The sequence below is a fragment of the Elaeis guineensis genome, chromosome 9 (genome assembly GCF_000442705.2).
Source record: "Elaeis guineensis isolate ETL-2024a chromosome 9, EG11, whole genome shotgun sequence".
Lineage (NCBI taxonomy): Eukaryota > Viridiplantae > Streptophyta > Magnoliopsida > Arecales > Arecaceae > Elaeis > Elaeis guineensis.
In genome coordinates this window covers 49,209,908-49,237,713 of record NC_026001.2, presented here as the reverse complement: position 1 = coordinate 49,237,713, position 27,806 = coordinate 49,209,908, and the positions used below count along the sequence as shown (strand labels likewise).

Here is a 27,806-nt window from a genome sequence, read left to right as displayed (position 1 = left end):
AGTTAAGTGTGGTATGTTTTCACTAGATTAGGATCTAGACCAATAACATTTATGGATCTATCTTTGACTCATGCTTGACTTAAAGTTGTACATTTTTCTAGATCACGTTCAAGTCAGGAAAAGGTGAGATCCAGGTCAGGTCCGATCGGGCCTATTGGTCCAACTGATAGCCTTAGCAAGTTGTAGGCATGCCAGTGAGTTTTTTTTTTTTTCTTTTTTTGAATTTTAACAAGACATGGAGTTGGGATGGCCAGAGTTTATTTTTATTCACGGATATGAGGATCTAGGAATATGGTGAACTGAGTGATGATCAGATGTGGGTTGTCTATATCTTTTTCCTATATCTCCATAATGGTTGGACACGGTCCTCTTGGGCACTATCCTTAGCAAAGAATAGCGAATTTAAAGATTTTCCTTTTGCTCTCCTCTGGTGTAATATAACTCTGGAATGAAGGTTTTGCTAAGAGCAAGATGGTGGATGAAGTGAGATAAAAATGAGAATCTAAGCTTTGAGGCATGTAGGATTTTTGTTTAAGGTGTCAGTTGCTCCTACTTGATTGAGTTTGCTAATAGTTCCTCCAGATACAACACAGCCTTCTTTATCAGCTGCAAGTATCAATCCCGAGAAAAACCCAACAAACATCTCCCTGAAAAACTTCCAACACTTAGATCTATATGGAGTGAAAAAGCCAACAAGTTGTGAAAGTGATCTAACAAGCCCAGATTCTATTTTGTTTATAGAATCCCAAGGTTTAATAGAAATAGAAACTCAAGAAGGTGGCTCACCGAAAGGCTAACACTCTGAAAGGAATTTTAAGATAGCAAATATCTGTTGTTTATTTTTGGTAAGGAGCAAATATCTGTTGTTAAAGCCAACCGTTTGTTAAAAACAACTATAGAAAATTACCAATTTAGAATAAATAAAATAATATTAAGATAGTTTGCTAATAAAATACCAACAGGTTTGAGGCTTAAGATTTGTCGTATGTGTGGGTATTATGTAACATGCTAAATCCATTCACACATTTCTTTTAGTGCAGATATTTCCTAAAATATCTAGCAAGTGCTTGATTTTTTAGTAATAATTTTTTATATAACCTGGGATTTCCTAAACCAAGATTAAATGTAGGAAAAATCATTGCTATTTTGAATTATTTGGCATTTCTTTGGAATACTATATGTCGTTATTGAACTATGGCTAATTATGAGGAAGATAGTAGTATATAGATAACCAGCTTATTCATGTTTATTAATATTTATATGGTTGTACGTAAGCGTATATCTTGATGTTTGGTTACTAGCAGTAAGTGGTCTTAGAAATATTGGAGCAAAGGATGAGAGATTAATTAAAAAAAAAAAGGACGTACCATATTGACAAAGCATCAACTGAAATCTCAGGATTTTGGAGATAACCAGCAAAAAGAATTAATGCCATAAAATACCAAACCTCCAAGCTGCAAAATAAATAAATAAAAGTACATCTCTTTTCAGCCGCACAAATAGGTAATAGTTTTATACAGTGCTTCTCGAAGCAAATGCATGAAAGACTAAAATAATATGTTGGACTGATACTGATATACCAGAATAATCTGAGACGTTGTAGCTACAATGCTTACTTGTGTTTATTAAGCATTTAGAAATGATGCCAAGGGAGCTAACGGACTTATAGTAGCCAGTAGTAATGACACACACGACTTTTGGTAGAAATCCCTAATTAAATGATTAAAAGAAACGTACCCACCATTTTTTTAAGGATATGTGTAGAGCCTTTCTATTCATGTGTCTTAAAATAAATCCCACTGGAAAATTAATTTGTCTCAATTAATCAAATTTGAATTTTTTAAATATAACACGGTAAAGGAAATAATCTTAGCATAATATTAGTAATTTCTAGTACAACTTAATAAAATTATCATTTAGATCATGAATTATAATGTGACAAATATGAAACAACCTAGATCGAATTCCACTTTCTCCAGATTAAATCTAAAATCGAAAAGCTTATATTCTTTTCTTTCTAAATATCCTAGCATACACTATTATGTATAATATCTTGCAAAATGATGTCATTTAACAAATAGTAATAGATGCATTATAGCCACAATCTAAAACGTATAAGTATGAAAATCTACACATTTTTGCTTATTTTTTTAGATAAATGAAATAATATGATAGTTAACATTATATAGTGAACAAATAGTAATAGGTGCATTATAGCCACAACCTAAAACCCATAAGTATGAAAATCTACACATTTTTGCTTTGTTTTTTAGGTAAATGAAATAATATGATAGTTAATATTGTATTGAGTCCTTCTAAACTAGATAAATGTCATAAACACTATTGCTAAAACTGGAGTTCATGTCTACAATAGTTTATACCTATTATCTGCATAGTACTATAGTTTTTCGAGCTGTCATGGGTATCTGGTTCAAAGTATACCAATCAAATCGATGCACAAGGCTATCAAACCAACTTGCAAAGCTGGTACCTGAGTTGAATTTGATATGCATCTAACAATGAATGGGCAGTCATAAATCCAAAGTAAGACCTATTGAAACTTTTGGATCAAGTTTTGGTTTGAGACTTTTAGACTTGACTCAACATGATCTAAGCCTACGTACCTAGGATACATCTTGCAACCACATAATCACTACTGCTATATAAGTTGTGCTTGCCATCATGATGAGGTAAACCTGCTCTAAATGGTTAAACTTGTCATTGGCTAATTGGCTCTTGCTAGGACAAGAACCATCTAGTTTCTTTCATATGTTACTGACTCATACATGTTCCAACCCCGTAGTCACTATACCTATATAAGTTGTTCTCACCATCATGATGAGGTAAAGCTGCACTAGGATGATTAACTTGCCATTGGTAATTAATTGGCTTCTGCTAGCTTAGGAACCAACAAGTTTCCTTCTTATATTATCTACTCCAAGGCTACATTTATAAATCATAAAATGCAACATATTTTTTAAGTACCTCGATCCTAAGTCCACCATCGTCATAGTTGGTGCCACAACTCCCGATCTTCTTCCTAACCTTCGACCACCTTATTCTCGAGTCCACTGTTGCTATCGCCACACACTCTTTGTTCCTCCCTACTTCCAACTGTCTTGATCTTGAGTCCACCACCACCATTGCTACCTCCCCTGCCCCCCCAACACCCTCTTCTTCCCTACCCTCAGCAACCCCATTCCTCTCTTTGGAGTTTGGAGCCATTCGATCGCTCCTCAAACACACCTCCAAATTCAATCGACCACTTTCCATAAATTCAAGCCAACCTAATTTTTGATCTAAATGGCTAATTTAGGCTAGGCTAATTAGATTTTTTGGTCAAGCTCAGGCTTGGGCTTGGGTTAGACTTAGCCATGCATTTTTCAAAAGCTTTTAGGCCTATGTCGTCCTAAGCTCAAAAAAATTTCCAATCAGGCTCAAGTAAAAAGTGTCGCATAGCTCAACTTACCCATTTCTAGCCCTAATTTCCATACATTAGGTCCTAATTAGAGTTTTGAGCATTCTCATGTGATTGTTAGATCTAAAAGCTACCTATTGCATTAAACCCTGCATAACAAACAAAAATCATCTAGTGCATGATTATACAAAGTGATCTTCTCTTTTTTTGCCATGTACCCTATTACATCTATACTGAAGTCGAAATCGAAGAGTCAAAGTGGGATAAAACTAGTACTAAGAGTCTGTTTGGATGGTCGGGCTCAAAATCAATCTCATAAAATTTATGGGCTAGGCCAATATAATCATTGAAAATATTGAATTGTAAGTTGGGCTAGGCTTATGTTCATAACTATCTTGAACAATATTTTGAGTGGATTGACCCAAATCTATTGAAAATGTAGTCCAAGAGTATTATAAATATAGGCCTAGACCAGCCTATCATCCAATACTTATGATGATTGGGCCATAAATCTCACAGGATTCTAGACCCAACCATCCAAACAAATGCTAATAGAGTCCATCCATCTCATAATTTTAAAAAAATAAAAAAAAAATCGTGAAGTATCATCCATAAAGCAGTCACCAGTATCGCTCATTTCTTCTTCATCAAATCATCCTTCTTTCTCTATCCATCTATAAGGTCTTTCACCTCCTTCTCAATAAAATATAAAAAAGCTTATACATTTTTCTTTCTAAATACTTTCTAGCACACTCTTATGTATAATATCTTGCAACGTGATGTTATTTAACAAATAGTAATAGAAACATTATAGTCACAACCTAAAGCCCATAAGTACGAAAATGTACATATTTTTGCCTTTTTTTTAGGTAAATGAAATAATATGATGGTTAACATTGTATAGAGTGCTTCTAGACTAGATAAATGTCATAAGTACCATCGCTAAAATGGACTTCATGTCTACAACAATTCATACCTATCATCCACATAATATTAAAATTTGTCGAGCTGTCATGGGTACTTGGTTCAAAGTATACCAACCGAATTGATTCACAAGGCTATCAAACTAACTTGCAAAGCTGGTACCTAACTTGAATCTGATGTGGATCTAACAATGAATGGGCTCGTTATGAATCCAAAGTAAGACCTATTGCAACTTTTGGATCAAGTTTTTGTTTGACATTTTTAGACTTGACTTGACATGATCAAAGCCTACATACCTAGAATACATCTTGCGACCACATAATCACTCTTGCTATATAAGTTGTGCTTGCCATCATGAGAGGTAAACCTACTCTAAAGGGATAAACTTGTCATTGGCTAATTGGCTCTTGCTAGCGAAGGAACCATCTAGTTTGCTTCACATGTTACCTACTCATATAAATTGCAACCCCATAGTCACTATTCCTATCTAAGTTGTTCTCACCATCATGATGAGGCAAATCTGCACTAAGATGATAAACTTGCTGTTGGTAATTATTTGGCTTCTACTAGCCTAGGAACCAATAAATTTCCTTCTTGTATTATCTGCTCTAGGGCTACATTCATAAATCATAAAATGCAACATGTTTTTAAGTACCTCGATCCTCATATTTTTTAAATGCATTGATCCTAAGTCCACCATCCTCATAGTTGCCCCTGTAATGCCCCATCTTCTTCCCCACCTTTGACCGCCCTATTCTCGAGTCCACTGCTACTACTGCCACACACCTCTTGTTCCTTCCTATCTCCAACTGCCTTGATCTTCAAAACACCGCCACCATTGCTACCCCCAGCCCATCCCACACCTTCTTCTTCCCTGCCCTTGGCCACATTGATCCTCCCTTTGGAGTTTGGAGCCATTTGATTGCTCCATAAACACACCTCTAAATTCAATCGACCACTTACCATAAATTCAGGCCAACCCAATTTTTAATGCAAATGGCTAATTCAGGTTGGGCTAATTTGGTTTTGGTCAAGCTCAAGCTTCAGCTTGGGTTAGACTTGGCCCTATATTTTTTGAAAGCTTTTAGGCCTAACTCTGGCCTAAAGCTCAAAAAAAATTTTAGTCAGGCTCAAGTAAAAATATGGCATGGCTCAATGTACCTTATTTCTAGCCCTAATTTTCATACATTAGGTCCTAATAAGAGTTCTGAGCATTCTCATGTGATTGTTAAATCTAAAAGCAACCTATTGCATTAGACCCCACATAACAAACAAAAATCTAGTGCATGATTATATAGAGCGATCTTCTCTTTTTTTGTCATGTATCCTATTACATCTATATTAAAGTGGAAATCGAAGAGTCAAAGTTGGACAAAACTAGTACTAAGGGCCTGTTTAGATGTTCGAGCCCAAAATCAATCCCATGGAATTCATGGGTTAGATTAGTACAACCACTAAAAATATTGAATTGTAAGCTGGGTTAGGCCTATGTTCGTAACTATCTTGAACAACATTTTAAGTGGATAGGAAAAAATGCCCTATTGAGGTCATTTTTTCAATCGATCATTTTTTCCTCCCCAAGTGATTCAAACGAGTCCATGGAAAATGTAGTCTAGGTTGTTATAAACATAGGCCTTGACCAGCCTATCATCCAATGCTTATGATGGTTAGGCTATAAATCTCATAAGATTTTGGGCCCAACCATCCAAACAAATTCTAATAGAGTCCATCCATCTCATGATTTTAAAAAAATAAAAAAAGAATTCATGAAGTATCATCCTTAAGGTTGTCCACTAGTATCACTCATTTCTTCCTCTTCAAGTCATCCTCCTTTTCCATTATCTATAAGGTCTTCCTCCTCCTAAATAAAAATATAAAAAAGCTTATATTTTTCTTTCTAAATACTTTCTCACACACTCTTATATACAATATCTTCCAATGCGATGTCATTTAACAAATAGTAATAGACACATTATAGCCACAACCTAAAGCCCATAAGTATTAAAATGTACACATTTTTGCTTATTTTTATAGGTAAATGAAATAATATGATGGTTAACATTATATAGAGTGCTTCTAGACTAGATAAATGTCATAAACACCATTGCTAAAAATAGACTTCATGTCTATAACAGTTCATATCTATCATCCATATAATATTAAAGTTTTCCAAGCTATGATGGATACTGGTTCAAAGTATACCAATCGAATCGATGCACAAGGCTATCAAACCAACTTGCAAAACTAGTACCTGACTTGAATTTGATATGGATCTGAAATAAATGTGCTGGTTATGAATCCAAAGTTAGACTATTGAAACTTTGGGATCAAGTTTTGGTTTGACTTTTTTAGACTTGACTCAACATGATCTAAGCCTATACACCTAGAATACATCTTGTAACCATATAATCACTACTGCTATATAAGTTGTGCTTGCCATCATATTGAGGTAAACCTACTCTAAAGGGATAAACTTATCATTGGCTAATTGGCTCTTGCTAGCACAGAAACTATCTAGTTTCCTTCATATGTTACCTACTCATACATGTTGCAACCCCATAATCACTATTTTTATACAAGTTGTTCTCACCATCATGATGAGGTAAAGTTGCACTAGGGTTATAAACTTGCCATTAGTGATTAATTGGCATCTACTAGCCCAGAAACCAACAAGTTTCGATCTTGGGTTATTTGCTCGAAGGCTATATTTACAAATAATAAAATGCAACATGTTTTTTACATGCCTCGATCCTAAGTCCACCATCTGCATAGTTGCCACCGTAACCCTTGATCTTTTTCCCCACCTTCAACCACCTATTTTCAAGTCCACTACCACTACCGCCACACACCCCTGTTCCTCCCTACCTCTAGCTACCTTGATCTTATAGTCCAAAGCTACTATTGCTACTGCCCTCCCCCCTCACCCTCTTCTTTCCTGCCTTCGGCCACCCCAATCCTCTCTTTGGAGTTTGGAGCCATTCGATCGCTCCTCAAACACACCTCTAAATTCAATTGACCACATTCCATAAATTTGGGTCAACCCAATTTTTGATCGAAATGGCTAATTTAGAATGGGCTAATTAGGTTTTGATCAGGCCTAAGCTTGGGCTTGGGTTAGACTCAGCCCTATATTTTTCAAAAGCTTTAGGCCTAAGTCTAACCTAAAGCTCAAAAAAATTTCCATTCAGGCTCAACTAGAAGTATGGCATGGCTCAACCTACCCCATTTCTAGCCTTAATTTTCATACATTAGGTCTTAATTATAGTTCTGAGCATTCTAATGTGATTGTTGGATCTAAAAGCTACCTATTGCATTAGACTCTACATAACAAACAAAAATCATCCAATGCATGATTATATAGAGCGATCTTCTCTTTTTTTGCCATATATCCTATTACATCTATATTAAAGTGGAAATCGAAGATTCAAAGTGGGATGAAACTAGTATTAACATTCTATTTGGATGGTCAGGCCCAATATCGATCTCATGGAATTCATGGGCTAGGCCAGTACAACCACTAAAAATATTGAATTGTAAGCTTGGTTAGGCTTATGTTTGTGATTATTTTGAGCAATATTTTGAGTGGACTAGCTCAAATTGCTTAGGGAGAAAAAAATGATCTCCACAGGTCATTTTTTTCCTCCCTAAGAGATTCAGGCCAGTCCATTGAAAATGCAATCTAGGATGATTATAAACTTAGGCCTAGACTAGTCATCTATCATCCAATGCTTATGATGGTTGGGCTATAAATCTCATAGAATTTTGGATCCAACCATCCAAAGAAGTTCTAATAGAGTCCGTCCATCTCATGATCTTAAAAAAGTAAAAAAAATTCATGAAATATTATCCATAAGGCTGTCCACCAATATCACTCATTTCTTCCTCATCAAGTCATCCTTCTTTCTCCATCCATCTATAAGGTTTTTCTCCTCCTCTCCAAGTATCTTTTTCCTCTGAATCTTCTTGCTCATGAAAGTGTCTATCCCAAGTATTTATCACAAACTATGAATTATGTATTAATGATACTATGTTCTAAAGAAAATTATGTATCAATTTATCTAGAGGTATGTATTGTATTACTACTAGATAAGTATCAAAGAAGCTTAAAGTACGTATTAGAAACATGTTGAGTGTGTATCATTTGGACATAAATTATGTACTAGTAAGCACGATATTCTAAGAATTGAGTGTCAATTTGCCTAGATATATATCGATTTCCTTGAAGGTGGTACCCGATCACTATTGGGTATGTACTAAAGAATCTTAAATTATATATCAAAAAAATATCAAGTATTTATTATTTGGACATGTATTATATATTGATAAATAGTATATTGTATATATTAATTTATAGAAATATATATCGATTTGCTTGGAAGTATGTGTAGGATCATTGTTGGGTATATATCAATGAAGCCTAAAATATATATCAAAAATCCATTAAGTGTATATCATTTAGATATGTACTATGTATTGATAAAACATGATGTTTAAAAAATTTATATATCAATTTGCCTAGAGATATATATGGATCATTGGATAATTAATTTACCAGATGTATATTATTTGGACATATATTATGTACTGGCAAATACATTCCATGACTATGGGGAGGAAAAGACTACATATTTTGAAAGAGGAGAAAGGGACTTAGAGAGGAGGAAGCCTCATGAATAAATGAAGAGAAAGGATCGTCTGACAAAAAGAGTAGAAGGATACAGATAGATGACCTCATGAACTATGCTTTATATATTTTCTTTTTCTTCTATTGATGGACAAATGAACTCTGTTACTAAGAGTCTATCCTATTTTAACTCATTTTTACTTTAAGATAGATGCGATGCTCAGGATATATAGTAGGAAAAAACATCGTTCTATATGATTTTCAATGATACATGCATTAGATTATTTTTTTTCTTTCAATATAATACCATAAATCTGACATAAAAGTAATTGTTGGACTATATTTTGTCCAGCTAATGATGTGTCTGATGCATGAGGATGGGGCGAGTGCATGGCATCGTGACCGGGCAACCTAGATCGTATGATCCAAACAACATCACATGACCCCTCAATAACTCTATGGGCTTTGGCTCTTATCTGACCACTTAGGGAAGGTTGGTAGCTCGGCTAGATCCGCATCGTCGAATAACCACCGATCTTACTTGGTCTTCATCCCAGCCCTTCGTGAGCCACATTGAGACTCTGAAAGGCCCCTAGCACAAGGGACATTTTGGTCTGATGGTCGACGGTGTTGACTGCTTTCTTCTACTTATGGAAGGCTGATCCCATTAGAATCAGCTGACATCTATGACTCTAACACTGACAGCCACCTCTCTGGTAGGAGGTGACCAATCACTTGATAGGCCTCCCCTTATAAAAGGGGCCCAGGCTAATACTACAAGAGGTCCCCTCCCTTCCTCTCACGCTCTCACTACCTCTCTCTTATTGTTCTCCCTCTCTTATTATGACTAACTTAACCATTAGAGGATCCTCCACTGGAGAACCCCCATCACCTTCTCCGGTGCTTGGACTTTTCTTGCAGGTACGCGAAGGTTCAATTGGGCACCACCTGCTCTAGCATGATGGCCAGCCCTATGCATCACCTTGCCTGATCAATGCATTAATATATCAAAAGAAGGATTAAAATATTTGATATTTAATCTTTATTATTTAGTATTTGATAATTCTTATATTCTTTTTCAAAAATAATTAATTATCAAGACTTAAATCACACACCAATTAATAAAGGCTCCAAGATGTGCAGACTAAGACCCAGCCTAAGTTAAAGCCTAAAGCCAGCATGATCCAATGGAAAGCGAAAGCGAAAGGACCCAGCAAAAAGAAATGAAAAGAAAAGGAAAAAAAAAGAAAAGAAAAATGCCCGTGCAATCTACCACGCGGTGCATGGACCAAACAACCGCGTGGTCTACATGCGGTGCACCACAACAGTGGCTTTCGATCTTTATCATGGCATACAGGGAAGCGGGTGCGGGTTCGCAGGTCTTGAGTAGGTTTGCGGGCCTGGGTGCAGTTGGAAGTGGTTGACAGGTGGGCCTTCGGATGTTCGGGTGCAATCACGCAAAATGAGTGTGGGTCCAAGCAAAGGCGGGGCGGTTTGGTGCGATGCTAGTTCAGGCATGCTTCAAGCAAGTACGCATGGTCTCAAATAGGAGCAATCAAGTTCTACGGGTTTGGGCGAGCGGCTTGAGACACGGACCTAGGATGCACAGAGATAGGGCTTTAGGGTTTGTATTTAGAGAGTTTCAAAAGGAAAAGGAGAGAGAGATAGATGTGAGGCTAGGAGGCCTGAAGGCTATAAAAAGTGGTGTGGGGGTACTTGAGAAGAGGAGTTTTGAGAGAGCAAAAATTGAGAGAAAATTATAGAGAAAAAGAAAGAGGAAGCCTACCAGGTGTTGGAGTTTTGGGAGAGAGTTTTTGGCAATATAAGGAGATTCTGCAGTATCTTTTTCAAATTCTTCTTCAACATTCAAAGAAGATGGAGCCTTTGGTGGTAAGTGAGATCCAATCCATGAGCAGCTAAACCCTTCATCCTTGAAAAAGTAGATGAAGTCCTTCAATCTAGATTTGTGTTTTATTTTTTATTCTTATGGTGTATTTTTTTATTATGCAATCAACTACTTGAACATTGTAAGGCATCTTTCTTTTGAATCTTATTGAATAATTTACAAATATGAATAGTTTCTGTAATTTTATTTATGTGTTCAAGTAGTAGTTTTTTTTATTTTATGATACTTGATTTCGAATAGTTTATGACTATGTAGAGATAATCTAAAAAAATAATTTATGCTCAGTGAGATAAGCTATGATAAGAATAAGATCATAAATTTATCTTTCTATTATCACCATGACTTATAATTTATAGTGATTTTGATTATTTTAATTAAAATATAAATTTGTGATTAAAAGATGGATTCAAAATCTGAGATTATTGATCCCAAGATTGATTTTGATGATAACAAAAGTATTTGAGTATAAATTGTTAGATTACTAATATTATTTTTGAGGTTATGTCGCTTAAATTTCAAGTACTCACCATGTTTCCAGTATTTTTCATCGATTAAATGAAGCACCACCACTCAAGAGTTTCATGAAAAAATTTTAGGCTAGACACATCTTAAAAAAAAATTAATAAGGAATAAAATCAAGTAAACAAGGCAAATCTAGCTTAGAAAGAAAATTGAAGAAGAAAGACTGATAAACAATTCTTGACATGCTTGGCATGCAAACTGAGCTAATCCAGTCTAAGAAGATATAGAAAATAGAAAGCACAGAAAGTAAAATTTCAGGATCTAGGAGATTGAGCCGACTCAATTTTCAACTTAGCCAATCCAGTAAGCAACCTAGCCGACTCAGTCAAAAAGGTAGCCGATCAAGTCTGAGAACATATCAAAAGATAGAAAGTCTGATTTCAACCTATTATAACTTAGCCAACCCAGTGAAGAACTGAATTGACCCAGTTATATACTAAGCTGACTCAGAGAAAAATTGAGCCAACCCAGTGTCTGTAATAGTTAGTTTTTGATAAAAATAGCTTTTTATCCCATGCATCCTACAATGGCTATTTTCATATCTCCAACAGATCAAACACTTTTCAGAGGATCTTCAGATGATTTTAAGTAGTGAAAAACATCAGCATTATAAAAGAAAATCTTTGGAGCATTGAAAAATATCTTTTGGAATCCTAATGAAAAGATTTTCTATTTTGAGCTAATAGTGAAAGGAAAGAGTGTCCTACTAATTTTTTTGTTATTCTTGCACCATCTTCAAGCTGAGAGAAGTTAGAAAATCATTATTAAAGATCTTTACCCATATTTCTTAAGCATTCAAAGAGAAGAAGTCAAGCCGACAAGCAAAGCAACTCTAACTTCTTCTCTAGGCTTTATTGAGCATTTCTTTCTCTTTTAAATTTTATTATTATTGTATTTGTTTTCAAGTCTTTTGAGTTGAGAAACTTGAGTAGGTCTAAGCCTAGAGTTGGACATTGTATTTGGTTTGATTGGTAAGCCATGTGTAAAACCAATCAGAGTTGATTATTAGTCCATGTAAAATAATCATTATACGGTTATAGTTGGTGAGCCTAGGATAAAACCAATCAGATTGAATTGTGAGCTCAAAGAAACTAATCGGACTGTAATTCTTATAGTGAATTATAGTTGAATTTCTAAGTGATTTATTTGAGGAGTGGACGTAGGTGCTCAGATTGGTGTCGAACCACTATAAAATTTTGAGTTTGTGATTGTGTGCTTGTTTATTTATTATTTTTACTTATTGCATATAGTTTACTCATCTCATTAAGCACTTATTTGCACAAATATCTATAAATTTTTTAAATATCTAGTTCACCCCTCCTCTTAGTTAGCCATCCTTGGGTAATAAGTGGTATTAGAATAGGTACTCTAATATTAGTTGTTGACCTAACGACTATAGAGCTAAAGATTGAATGACAAACCCAATTGGGACTTCATTGGTTGAGGGACAATCAACCAATAGACCTCCACTCTTCAATGGGATAAACTACACCTATTGAAAAGCAAGAATGAGAATTTTCATCCAAGCATAAGATTATAATATGTAGAATATCATAGTTAATGGCCCACACACATCCTAAATCACTGTTGATGGAGTGTTCATCTTCAAATCTGAAAAGGATTGGGATGAACATGACAAGAGACTAGCTCAACTTAATGCCTAAGCAATGAATGTTCTATATTGTGCCTTGAATGCAAATGAATTCAATAGGATATCAACATGTTTATCCATCAAAGAAATTTAGGATAGATTTGCAGTTACCCATGAAGATACTAATCAAGTCAAAGAAATAAAGATAAATATGTTGGTACACAAATATGAGCTATTTAAAATGAAATCGCATGAAACAATCATCAAAATATTCACAAGATTCACTAATATTTTGAATGGTTTAAAGAGTCTCAGAAGAGACTATACTAATAGTGATGTTATGCATAAAATTCTTAGATCTTTACTAAAGAATTGGGAGCCAAAGGTGACTGCCATTCAAGAGGTGAAGAATTTAAATAATCTTACATTGGAGGAGCTGATTGGTTCACTCATGACCCATGAGTTGAATATGAATCAAGGAAAAGAAGAAGAGGTGAAGAAAAAGAAGTCTATTATCCTTAAAGCTACTGCCATCCATGAGGAAAAGAGTGACTCCAAAGAAGATTCCAAAAATGATAAGGAGATGACCATGATAGCAAGAAGGTTCAAGAAGTTCATGAGAAGGAAAAAAAATTTAAACCAAGGAGAAAGTATGACAAGGGAGATAGTAGCAAAAAGAAAGTAAAGGAAAAAGAAAAAGAACAACCTCTTTGCTATGAATGTAAAAAGCTCGGACGTTTCCAGATGGATTGTCCATTTCTAAAGAAAAGCTCCAAGAAGTCTAGAAAAAAGTAGTAAAAGCAACATGGAGCAATGATGAGGATTCTTCTTCAAGTGAGGAAGAGTGTCAAAGGAAAGAAGAGCCAAACATTTGCCTTATGGCATTGGAGGATAAGGTATGCTTGGCATCCGTGAGAGCTAAAAAAAGTGATATCTTGATAGTGGATGCTCAAGGTACATAATGGGAGATAAGTCATAATTTATCTCTCTTGAAGCTAAAGATGGAGGTGTAGTAATTTTTGAAGATAATGATAAAGGCAAAATAATTGATCTCGATAATATCTTGATAATACCCTCACTTGTATTAAAAATATTTTGCTAATAGATAGTTTAATGCATAATTTGCTTAGGATTAGTTAATTATGTGATAGATATTTTAATGTTTCATTCAAATCATCTCATTGCATTGTAACTAGTTCATTTGCTGATAGCATCAAATTCATAGGAAAGAGACATGGCAATATTTATATTGTTGATCTTAATTAACTTAAGAATGAAAATATTGAATGTCTAGTGGCTATAAATGCTAAAGTAAATAAATCTAGTTGGATTTGGCATAATAGATTAGGTCATGTAAGCATAGATTTATTGACAAGATTAATAAAATTTGACTTGATAAAAGATTTATCTAAAATAAATTTTGGAAAGGATAAGATTTGTAAAGCATGTCAACTTGGTAAATAAATAAAATCATCTTTCAAAACAAAGAATATTGTTTCAACTTCTAGATCATTAGAACTATTTCATATAGATTTGTTTAGACCAATTTCAACTACTAGTCTAGGAGAAAAAAGATATAATTTTGTATAATTGATGATTTTTCAAAATTTACTTGGACTTTATTTCTATCACATAAAGATGATATATTTGAGATGTTTGTTAATTTATTTAACAAAATAATAAGAGAAAAAGAATGTAGTGTTGTGAATATAAGAAGTGATCATGGAATCAAATTTGAAAATCATAAGTTTGAAATTTTTTATTCTAAAAATAAAATTAAACATAATTTTTCAGTATCTTGGACACCTCAATAAAATAGAGTGATAGAAAGAAAGAATAGAACATTAATTGAAATGGCACGAATCATACTTTGAGAAAGTAATCTTCCAAAATACTTTTAGGCGAAAGCTAATAACACCGCATGTTATGTACTAAATAGAGCATTAATTAGATTAATTTTAAAGAAAACTCTATGTGAACTCTATAAAGAAAAGAAACCTCATATTTCATATTTTAAAATTTTTGGATGTAGATATTTTACTTTAATAAATGGTAAAAATAAATTAAAAAAATTTGATGCTAAATCTAATGAAGGTATTTTTCTAGATTATTCATCTCATAGTAGTGCATATAGAGTATTTAACAAAAGAATATTGATAGTAGAAGAATCGGTATATATTATTTTTGATGAGACTAACTCTCTTAAAAGAAGGAATGAAGAGCTTGATGTGGATGCAGAAATTCTTAGAAAGAAATTAAAGGACATGAATATTGAAGGCACTCCTCTCAAGAAAAAGAAGATGTAGAGCAAGATATTAAAGAAAATATGCCACAACCTCAAGATGAGCAAGGTACATCAAATTTACTAAAGAAATGGAGTATGATCCCAAACACCCTAAAAAATTAATTATAGGTGATCCATCTCATGGTGTTAAAATTAAAGCATCATTTAGGGAAGCTATAAATCACTTTGCATTTGTATCACACTTAGAGCCTAAGAATATAATAGAAGCTGAAAAAGACCCAAATTAGATTTTAGCAATACAAGAAGAGCTAAATCAATTTAAAAAAAATAAAATTAGAAATTAGTTGAAAGACCTGAAAATTTTTTAGTAATTGAAATAAAATGGATCTTTAGGAATAAACTAGAAGAGAAGAGTAATGTAATTAGAAACAAGACTAAATTGGTTACACAAGAATACAATCAAAAAGAAAAATTAATTTTGATAAATCTTTTACACCGAGTGCTAGCCTTGAGGCTATTAGATTGCTTTTAGCATTTGCTTATTTCATAAATTTTAAACTTTTTCAAATAGATATAAAAAGTATATTTTTGAATGGATTAATTAAGGAGAAAGTTTATGTAGAACAACCTTTGGATTTTGAAAATCAAGAATTATCTAATCATGCATACAAACTTAAGAAAGCTTTGTATGGAATAAAACAAGCACCTAGAGCTTGGTATGATAGATTGAGTAAATTTTTACTAAATAATATTTTAAAAAAAATAATATAGATAAAATATTATTCATAAAAAAAATGATTTATTGATTGTGCAATTATATGTTGATGATATTATATTCAGTACTACTAATGAAGTCTTGTGTAGAGAATTTGGCAGTCTTATGCAAGGTGAGTTCGAAATGAGTATAATGAAAGAAATAAATTTCTTCCTCAGACTCCAGATCAAGCAATCAAATAAGGAGATCTTCATCAATCAGAGCAAATATATCAAAAAAATATTAAGAAAATTTAGGATGGAGCAAGTCAGAGGAAGTGGCACCTCTATGAGTAGAAGTTGCAAGATTGATCAAGATCCAAAAGAAAAAGCAGTAGATCCTAAACTATATTAAGGTATGATTGGATCTTTGCTTTATTTAACTACTAGTAGGCTGGATATAATGTTTAGTATATGTATATATGCACATTATCAATCAAATCCTAAAGAACTTATATAGCTGTAATTAAATAAATTTTTAAATATTTAATAAACATTCAAGATGTAGGTTTGTGGTACTCAAAACAATCTTTATTAGACTTAATTGGATATAGTGATTCAGATTTTGCTAGTTGTTGCTAAGATAGAAAGAGTACAAATGGTACCTATCAATTTTTAAGAGTTAATTTGATCTCATGGTTTAGCAAGAAACAAAGTTCAGTAGCTTTATCTTCGGTAGAAGCTGAATATATTGCTGCTAGAAATTATTATGCTCAACTATTATGGATCAAACAACAACTAGAGGATTATGGTATTACTTATAATAATATTTTTATTCAATGTGACAATACTATTATCATAAATTTAATAAAAAATTGAATGTTATATTCAAGGACAAAAATATAGAAGTTAGACATAATTTTATTAGGGATCATGTGCAAAATAATGACATAATTCTTAAATTTATACCAACTGAAAATCAAATTGTAGATATATTTACTAAGCCTTTAAATGAAGAAAGATTTTATGCAATAAGAAAATAATTAGGTTTATTTGATCCATATTGTTAAATTATTGAATGTGCTTATATGTTGAAATTATTACTTCAATATGATGAATTTTCTTGAACCATACATGTTTAAATTGCATCAAAAAAGGCATGTATCATTTTTAGCCCTAAAATTTTAAAATTCAAATTTGTGTTGGACTGAGTTGGCTAACATTTTTATGTATAAAAAAACTTAGTCGACTAATGACTTAGTCAATTCAAAATTTTTATGAGCTGACTAAATTATCGGGATTCTACTTTTTTAACAAGATGTCCAGTCGGCTTTTAAAGATTTTATATCTTAGCTGACCAACCTCAAAATCATAGGAACCCTAAAAAATTTTTTCTTGAACCCCTAATCCACCTCAAATCGGAGAGATTTTCAGATCCATGGCACCCAAGAAACAAATTGCTCCGTGGTTGAAGCACCAATGCCCTTTTCCACCGCCAAGAAGAGATATTTACGAGCAAGAATGGTGATCAAAACACCATCAAGACCATCCCTTTGAGCCATTTTAGTCTTCTCAGTCTCCTCCTCCTCTAGCAGCCCTCGCTTAGCCCTCTCCTCCGGCCTCTTCACCATCTCTACTTCTTCTAGGTCAAAAAGGTCTGTCCGTTTCTCTTCTAGGGCTATTACAATTGGAAGAAAGATAGATTTTGATTTTCTAAAAAGTGAGGATTTTAAGATAGGAGAATGCTTGAAATTTTAAGGATGGAAATATTTGTGTTCTTATATTGATCTTCCGACCTATCCAAATTTTGCAAAGAAAGGACATGAAGAAAGGACAAGTGAGTTATTAGAACTTATACATACTGATGTATGTGGTCCTATGACAACTGAAGCTACAAGAGGATACTTTTATTTTATTATGTTTATTGATGATTTATCTAGGTTTGGATATGTGTATCTTATGAAATACAAATCTGAGACTTTTGATAAATTTAAAGAGTATCAAAATATGATCGAGAAACAAACTGAAAAAAATATTAAAATTTTTTGATCTGATCGAGAAGAAGAATACTTATCCAGTAAATTTCTAGATTATCTTAAAAAAAAAAATTCTCTCAGAATGGATCCCTCTTTATATATTGTAGTTAAATGGTACAGTAGAAAAGAGAAATTGCACTTTATTATTAGATATGATGCGGTCCATGATGTGCCTTACAGACTTACCTATTTTCTTTTGGGGATATACCTTAGAGACTGCTATCTATATACTGAGCAGAGTACCTCCAAAATCTATGCCAAGCACTCTAAATGAGATATAGAGAGGAAAGAAGCCTAATCTTAAGTATCTTAAGATATGGGGCTGTCCAGCTTATGTTAAAAAAAAATTTGGACATAAGCATGCTAGGGAAGATAAATGCTTATTTGTAGGTTATCCTAAAGAGAGTATGGGATACCTTTTTTACCATCTTACTGAACAAAAGATGTTTGTCAGAAAATATGTTACTTTTATGGAAAAAGAGTTTATCCTAAAAAGAGATAGTGGGAGAAAAATTAAACTTGGAGAAGTTCAAGACCTATAAGTAGAAGCACAAAATATTTCTCAACCAGAAGTACCCATTGATAAGGTATAACCATAAAACACACCTCCTCTCCGAAGATCGAAAAGAGTTGTGAAATGCACCTTTGAGGTACAGATTCATTATTGAGAATAATAAAGCCTACATCATTGAGAATGACGAACCTCAAACCTATACAGAAGCTGTTACGAGTAAGGACTCAGATAAATAACTAGAGACCATGAAATCCGAAATGGACTCAATGTACTCCAATCAAGTATAGATTTTAGTTGATATACCAAAGGATGCGATCCCTATTAGATACAAATAGATCTATAAGAAAAAGATTGGAGTAGATGGTCAAGTCAAAACCTATAAAGCCAGATTGGTGGCTAAATGTTTCAGACAAAAATAGGGTATTGATTATGATGAAATATTTTCACCTGTTGTCATACTCAAATATATACAGATTATGTTTGCAATAATAACATACTATGATTATAAAATTTGATAAATGGATGTGAAAACTATCTTCTTTGATGGTTATCTTGAGGAAGAGATTTACATATCTCAGCTAGAAGATTTATCTCAAGTAGGAGAGCAAATCAGATATGTAAGCTTAAAAAATTTATTTATGAATTAAAGCAAACGTCAAGGAGTTGGAACATCTACTTTGATATTACAATCAAAGAGTTTGGCTTTATCAAAAATATGGATGAATCTTGTGTATACAAGAAGTCTAGTGGGAGTGCTATTATCTTCTTAATTTTATATGTGGATGATATATTTCTCATTAGGAATGATATCCCAATGTTACAATTGGTCAAAACATGGCTATCAAGGAAGTTTTCCATGAAAAACTTGGACGAAGCATCCTATATACTAGGTATAAAGATCTATAGAGATAGATCTAAGAAGATATTAGGTTTGTCCCAGTCCAGGTATATAGACTTTGTGCTAAAAAAATTTAGTATGGATGAAAGTAAAAGAGGTTACTTATCCCTAAGTCAAAGCATACATCTCTAAAAAAAGGATGTCTCCTAAAATACTAGAAGAGAGAAATAAAATGAGTTCTGTTCCCTATACTTCAGCAATAGGGTCAATCATATATGCTATGCTATGTACCAGGCTTGATGTTGCCTATGCATTAGGTATAATTAGTAGATTTCAGACTAATCCAAGTGAGGATCATTGAAAAGCCATAAAAAATATTCTTAAGTACTTAAAAAGAACTAAGAATATTTTTCTGGTATATAGAGGATCTGATCTAAAGCTAGAAGAATATTCTGACTCTAATTTTTAATCAGACCTTGATGATAGTAAGTCCACTTCAAGATATGTCTTTACTCTAAATGATGAAGCAATAAGTTGAAAAAGTTCTAAGTAGCAGACTGTAGCTGACTCAATCACTGAGACAGAATACATAGCTGCAAGTGAAGCCATCAAGAAAGCTATTTGGATGAAGAAGTTCATCACTGAATTGGGTGTCATTCTTGAGATTAAAAATTCAATATCACTTTACTGTGATAATACTGGAGTAGTTGCTCAAGCTAAGGAACCGTGGTATTATTATAAATCTAAGTATATTCTAAGGTGCTTCCACCTCATTCGTGAAATAGTCGAAAGATAAGATGTAGTCATTGAATGAGTAGATGCAAAAAACAACATAGCTGACCTGTTCACTATGACTCTACCAAAACAGTAGTTCGATCGCCACCTCGATTGTATGAGGATAAAATATAAGGATGATTGACTTTAGTGCAAGTGGGAGATTGAAAGAAATATATCCTACAAGCCAATCGAAATTTATATTTTGATGGATTTTTCTTGTAATCTTCCGAACTCTTGTAATTTATGAATATAAGGCATTTATTTTTCATCATATGCTACATCTTACATAATTATGATGAACCCCATAAATCAAAGAAATGGTTTTAGGGTTATGATGAGATCATACCTATGAGATCTAAAATTTTAAAAATCTTGATTTAGAATATTCCTAGTCATAGGAGCATTGAGTAGGGATCAATATTCTGGATAGACTGGCATATCCTATATATGCTCGATAGAGAGGGCAGCTGATCTTATGGGTCACTTGTGTGAGATACTAATACAAGAATGTGCGTGCTCATTAGAAGATAAGTTCACTAAATTGATCTGACTTAAGAAATATCTTATGGAATCAACTTATCCGTCAAAAGATATTTTCTTATAGTGGGAGTTGTGTATGTAATCCTTTGACCTGAGATTACCATAGAACCTTGTATACATGAATCCATATTTTGGTTATATTCATTCATGACTTAGTCATATATGGGGTATTCTGGATATGGTAGAATGTGTATGAAGATTGTAAGTAGGTCAACATGAAATCGATCACTCCTGATAAGAAGAGATTGCATCCTACTTGCTCTGATCGACTGATGATTCAGGAAGTCTTTAATCAAAGTAAGATAAAAATTAAAATTTTTTTTAATATTTTATTAATTGAATCATTATTATAAGATTAAAAAAATATAAATATGATATTAGATTTGACATCATTCCATATTCAAAGTCAAATTCGGGATGTAGGTTGATCGTAGGATCGAATTGCATGGTAACTTACTACTAAAGATACTTTTGATATTTTATCAAAATTTTATATCTTTTAGATAGGCATGATACATTGCAAGATATAATATTATCTTATAAGTTTGATCAAATTAAAGAGTTTAATTCGATTGCCAATTAGAAAGCATTCTAATTGCTGAAATTAAGTTAGCTTGATTAGACCTAAATTGGTTAGATTGAATTCTAATCAAATTAGATCAACTTGCATCTGGACCTACTGTTGACTAGATGTGGAACCCAATGGATCACACACAAAGAAAAATGATCAAAAGTCTAATTGGATTAGATCATGTTTGCAAGATGAACATGCTAGCATATGTTCCGAACCCTAGCTCCTTGTTTCGAATCGAGTTCGAATTTAGTTTCAGATTAGGCTAATTAAATCTAATTAAACTAAAACCAATTTTGGTTTCAAATTAGGTTAACCCTTAGCTGATTGAGTCAAGATTTTTGGCACACAAAATCAAGCTTCCACATTCACAAAATATTTTTTTTGTCATGTGGAAGAGTTAGTTGGTGTGCGCAGAATTCAGATTGGCATCCCATGAGATGGGATGCCCCTTTTCAAACCTATCCTTTTTTGTTTCATGCTGAAAATCATATGGGGCATGGCATTTTAATTTGGCTTCAGATATTTGGTTGAAAGGATAGGATTTGATCAAGTTAGACTTGATCTTATCCAAACCCTAGTCACCCCTATCAAGATTGGTGCCACTTGGACCAAGAGTCCAAGTGGTTAAGGTCTCTTAAAAATATTTCACACCAACCTTTATTCTTTGAATTTTTTCTTATGCCTAACTTTGATTAGTGCCTCCCTTGTGAACTATTGGATGGCCTTGTGCACTAGTCAAGGGTGGAGAAGTGAGGCACCAATTGAGAAGTTGTGCAATCCTTCAGAGAAACACCGGAGAATTTTTTTCGAAGAGTCCTTCTGCATGAAATGACTCTTGAAATTAATTTCGATGCTTTCACATAAAGATCAGACTTGGACCAATGTGTAAAGGGTGGAACAGTGTGAGATTGGGCATAAGAAATTGCTTGGTAGGGTGCAAAATGATTGGATAGGCATCCGATCTCCAAATATAAAAGGGGATGCACGTCGGGGTTTAGATTTATTTGAAAAATCCTAATCTCTTCTTTTTTACACAAGTCTCCCCTTTTGTCCAATTATTCCCTTCATTCCTTGTTAGGACAAGTCCTAAAATAGTAAGGACAAGTTTGATTTTAGGATAAGGACCTAGGAAGAGATATAAGGAAGACAAGGAGATAAGGTAGAGATAGGAAGGTTAGGAAGAGAGGAAGGAAGCTCTGAGGTTTTGTTGTCTAAAAAAGTTCTTAGAGGAAGAATTCAGATGGAGGAACCATCTTAAGGAGTCATTGTCTTGATCAAAGCCCTGAGTGGATCAACGTTGGAGAGTAAACACGTGGGTGCCTAGTGGAGGCTCTGTCAGAGTTTTGAAATAAGCGTTGCAGGTATTCCTCTATACCTTCAATTATGTTATGAAAATATTTTATATGATTGTTGATCATCAAGGAGGTCTTGGTATAGGGTTTAATATTTAAGATTTTTTAGTTTAAATTTTTGAAATTTATGCTTCTATTGTACCATCATAACCTACAAACTCGATCTCCTAGCCATACAGAGCCTTAAAGGATATGTTGGCTGCAGTAGGTTCATTGTAGGAATAGAATATGTACCTAGATGAGATCTATCGATCTTAATAGTTAAAGAATAGTCCTATGTGATTTATGAGATGGAGTTCTAAAGACCTTGGTCAGGACAGAGTAAATATTAGAAAAGAATTTTTATCAAGTTTCACAAATGAACTCAAGTCGAATAAATCTTACCTATGATAAACGATGGGATTTGACGAGTTTTCTATAACCTCCATCTTATCGAAACTCATGATAGAAGAACTGAATCACATGATAACTACGCATAGAAGTTCATTCTTCTGTTTTGTTGGATTGCCACTACATGCTGCTAGACATCACTGATAGATTATGGGACTAATAAAAATTATTTTAATGATTAATAATTCTCAGTTGATGAGTTAAAATTATTCTAGTCCATTGAAAGATGTTTTAATAATATTTTAATGAAGATCAAAATATTTCTCACTACCAGATAGAATAGAATCTATGGGGTTACACATAAAAGAAGTCTTGATTGATCAGATCATTGAATCATAATTTCAAATTATAAATTGCAAGTGATCTTAATTATTAATTTGATTAATGATTGAATTAAAATGTAAAAGTTATATTGAAGACTTACTAAGAGTTAATAAGTTATAAGAGGACTTAATTATAATTATTATAATATTATTTGATTTGATCAAATATTAGGATTGGATTCTAATCAAATTAAATCATATTTGATTTGATTTGATATGGTTTAAGTTGGACTCAAATTGGTTTCATTGGTCTAATAGGATAGACTTGATTTGTGATGAAACCCAAACATATTAGGAATAGTTCTTGACCAAATCAAACAAAGAGATCAAGCCCCTTAATCTCCATGCCTCAAGGGCCTTCACACCCCTATTTTCTAGGCATGGAAGTGGTTTCACATCGAGAAGATATATGGTGGAGAAATATTTGAGAGGGGGCACACAAGAGGGGGCAACCACATCTTTAGGAGAGTCCTTTTTCCTTAGAACTCTATCCCTAACCCTAAGTTGTTAGGTTTAAATAGGGGATAAGTTGTGGGCCCTTTCAAGTGATGAGATCAAGCAAGGAGGATGCCTCATCAAGGTGGAGATGGTGTGAAAAAAATATGATGGGCGTTAGGAGGATTTTCAACATGAAGATCAAAACTTTGGGACACTCTCTTATTTGCTTCCTTCTTTCTAACAACCAAGTGTTGGTTGTTTGAAGGTAACACTTCTCTCTCTTGTCCAAGAGTTGGACATGTCTCTCTCTTTTTCTCTCCCAAAGATGTCCAAGAGTTGGACATTAAAATCAGATTTGATCTGATTTATTTTTTTTAATCCATGAGATGGATGGTTCTCCTCTTCCTCTCCTCAGATTTAGTCCAAGGGTTAGACAAGAATGAAGAACAAGAAATCTAATCTCATGTCTTCTTCTATTGATCTTAATTTTTCTCTTGAGAAGAGAAAAATTAAAAAAAATCAGATTTGATTTGATTTCATATTTCTCCTATAGATCTATTTGATTTCTTTGAGAAGAGAATCAAAAGATCAAATTGATTCAACAATCTAGGGAGCGATCTCTACAAGAAAGTCAGCACCCCAGTGAGATCGAGTCCTCCTGATCAGATTAGCCTCGGTGGATACTTGTAGAGATCGGACACTTATACGGCTATGACAGGACCTCGAAGACATCCATGGACCATCGAATCATGGTGAAGATCTACCCGCACAAAAGTATGAAATTCAGATTCCCTTCATCATCTTTAATTTTATAATTAATGATGATGCCTAATTTATTTTGATATTTGATCTTTATGCATGCTTGTTAGATTAGATCTAATATTTGATCTGAAGTTTGAAATATTCTGACATAAGATTGCCCTGGCATAACCGTCAAATGTTATACTAAATGGTTGTCCTAGAACGATATTGAGAATTTAGATCTAAAATTCTGATTTCTACTATATTTGACTCTGTATAAAATTTTTAAAATTTTTGCATGCATACCTATCACCATGTGATGTCGACATCCAACACGGAGACCTAAGCATTATCTGAAGAGAATGCTCCCACCTCCTCATTATTGTTTTGAGGTGGAAGTGGTGTAGGTCCAACTACGGCATCTTGTATTTTATGCAGGCCTTGTAGTTCTTGAAGCCCTAATGAAGCCAGTAGTGGAGGTATCGAAAAGCTCCCCCTTAAAGGCCTCCAAGGCCTTGTACTCTGCCATACAATGGAGTTTGGCCTTGACAAAGGCCTTTGTGAAGGTCTCTTGGCCGACTGCCCTATCATGGCAAGAGGAACTCTCCCAGCTCACCCAGACTCGCTCGGTGTCTTAGGAGGAGATGGTGCCTGTTGGGAATAGTGTTCCAAAGCCAATCGTCAACTGTTGATGGTTGTGCTCATTTTTATATATGTACATGAATTATGAATTAATAAAAATTATTTTAGTATTTTTCATCACAAAATATTTTATCTTCTAATGAACTCCTATGTTGTGGTGAAGTCCTTAGGACTATTTAGACTCGACAAGGAAGGATTTGTTGTTTAGTCCTTAAATCTGTTCGTGATCAAATGATACTTGTTACCAAGGATGACAACATTTATCAAGCATAATCTTGTGTGCCATATAGGTTGGTTTCCTCTTAACCAATGAGTGTGGAGACACTGGTATGGCATACAGGTGAGATGTAAGGGTACATCTGCACTGAACGTGACCGACTCCAGAGCTATTTCTGCTGTCAAGATTTGCTCCAATGGAATATGGGTATAAATATCCCTCCGACCTGAGACCGCCATAGTGACTTGCAAGTAACTCACTGTACTTAGGCACTGACTATCTGAATTTTTAATTCAGTGACGGAAGGCTGCTAGGTGTAGTCAAGTACTTGACTTGTCGGTGTATGTGTCAAGATGGGATTGACCACTCCAGTTTAGGAGCTGTGTACAGTCGTATTTCAATTTAGCAAAATCTTGATCAGGGTAGTTCTTGTGAGGAGTCACAGGATTGTTTGAGTTGAGCATGATTCGGATGATCTGATCAGGGTTGACAGTTTAACCCTGAGTCATCCTAAACACAGGGATCAAAAGGATGAATTATACAGTAACCATATTCATGTAGGTTCTGAGTGTTGCGATTGTGACTCTTCGACCTATCCGAATGTCGGGTACCATTGCTAGATGGTCACTTCGATTAGTACAGAAATTGGTTCCTGTGCTACCGACTTAGGTTCGAACCTGCGGGGTCACACACATTAGAGGTTTCTATCTGATCTGATGGCTGATGTAGAATCTTACATGTTTGAGACTCGATGATCGAGAATCAGAATTCTCTGATCATGAGTTCCACACATTATGGGTACCGGGGTCAAGAGTCCCACTAGTTGGGACTTTTCGATCAGAGTTACATATCGATGAATTCTGATGTCCGATTCCCATCAGATTTGGACTCAGTATTTATGAGAGATTTAATTAGTGATTTGATCACTAATTAACTCAATTTATTGAGTAATTATTTTTGGATCAAGTCCAATTGAATTGGATTCAGTTGGGTTTGACCCGATTAGGTTAAGAGTTGACCTAATCGTCAAGATGGTTTGGTCCCTGATTTGATCAGGGGTTGGACTTAGTCAATTCCTGATTTGATTAAAATTTTATTGAGCCTAATTAAGCCTAATTAAGTTAGATTTAAATTAGTCTAATTAGACCTAACTTATTTGGTTCAATTAGGTTGGTTTAAATAATTAAACCACCTTGACCCAATCTCCATGCGCCACCTCACTTCCATTGCACCCATTTGAATTCATGAGAAGAAACTTCTCATGAATTTTTTTCTCACGCCAAGCCCTCTCCACGTCCACTTTAATGTGCCAAATGGATGGATAAGGATGATTCGTTGGCCATTCAAATTCAAAATAAATTTTAAATTTGAATGGGCAATCAATCTTTGCACCTTATCCTTTTTTTTACGCCCTATTTATTACATGAGAAAAGATTTCTTATGAAATCACTCCATGCACAATTTAAGCCATGCCTCACATCTTTAGTGGATAAGGGATGAGTTGGTGTCCATTTGAATTCAAAATTTGATTTGAATTCAAATGTGCAATTACTCATCTTTATCCATTCTTTTAGATAAGACGTTTGACGTTGTTATAAAAGGAGGAGAAGAGTGGGCGTGCAAGAAGAAGATTTTTGAAGAAAAATTTGGGACGTGAGAAGTCTTGTGCATGAGAAGGAAGTCCATATCCTTCCAAAAAAAAAGAAAGAAAAGAAAGAAAATGGGTGCAAGTTTCTGGTGAGTTCCCTGGAGTTTTAGCCTGGGGTTCGGAAGTGAGAAAGTGAGCTACGAGTGTTGTGAGCCCACAAAATCTCAGGAAGATCTTCAACATTCTCTCAAGCACATCTATTAATGATCCAAAGCGTCTGAAGAATCGACAGATATCGATCGAAGGAGTTCGATCAGCATCGACCGTCAAAAGGCTCTACAATGAGCTAGCACTCGTGAGGAGTCGATCAGATTGGAAGCTTCGTGTGGACAATCCGTAGAGACTAGACACACTATGTGGCTGTGTCGCGATGATCAGACTCTCCCGACGGTGATTAGATTGCGACGATCTAATACCCGCACAAAGGTATTGTGTTCTGAACACATTACAATAAAATATTTATTATTTAAATTTGAATTTTAAATTTAAATACATGCATGCTATATATCATATTTAGATCTTAGTGTAGGGTAAATTTATATTAATTAATTAGATTAATTAATATTTTTTACTGTAAAATTATGATTTTGAAAAAGTTTTAAAATTACCATTTTACCCCTGCACAGAATTTCCCATAAGTAGTATCAGAGCGGGTTCTTAGATATGATATATATATTTGCATGCATAGATTAAGTTGTAATCTAAAAGTTTAAATTTGAAATTTGAAATTCAAAATTTGAAATTTGAATTTTGAAAGTTGTTCGAAATTTAAAATTCAAAAATTTAAAATTCAAAATTTAAATTTGAATTTTGAAATTTGAAATTCAAAATTCAAAATTTAAAAATTTGAAAT

The 27,806-nt window shown here is 33.9% G+C and overlaps 1 protein-coding gene across 3 annotated transcripts in view; it reads right to left on the bottom strand.

Annotated features, from left to right (window-relative positions):
- Positions 1-27,806, bottom strand: part of LOC105032991 (protein DETOXIFICATION 29) — a 99,229-nt gene that overhangs the window by 37,242 nt on the left and 34,181 nt on the right. For 2 of the 3 annotated variants that reach the window (XM_010907602.4, XM_073243092.1), the window contains exon 3: positions 1,368-1,454. The exons of the other annotated variant lie outside the window; for it this stretch is intronic. In XM_010907602.4, coding sequence (XP_010905904.4) covers positions 1,368-1,454 — 87 coding nt within the window. The remainder of the gene's footprint in view (positions 1-1,367; positions 1,455-27,806) is intronic. 3 annotated transcript variants of the gene reach the window in all.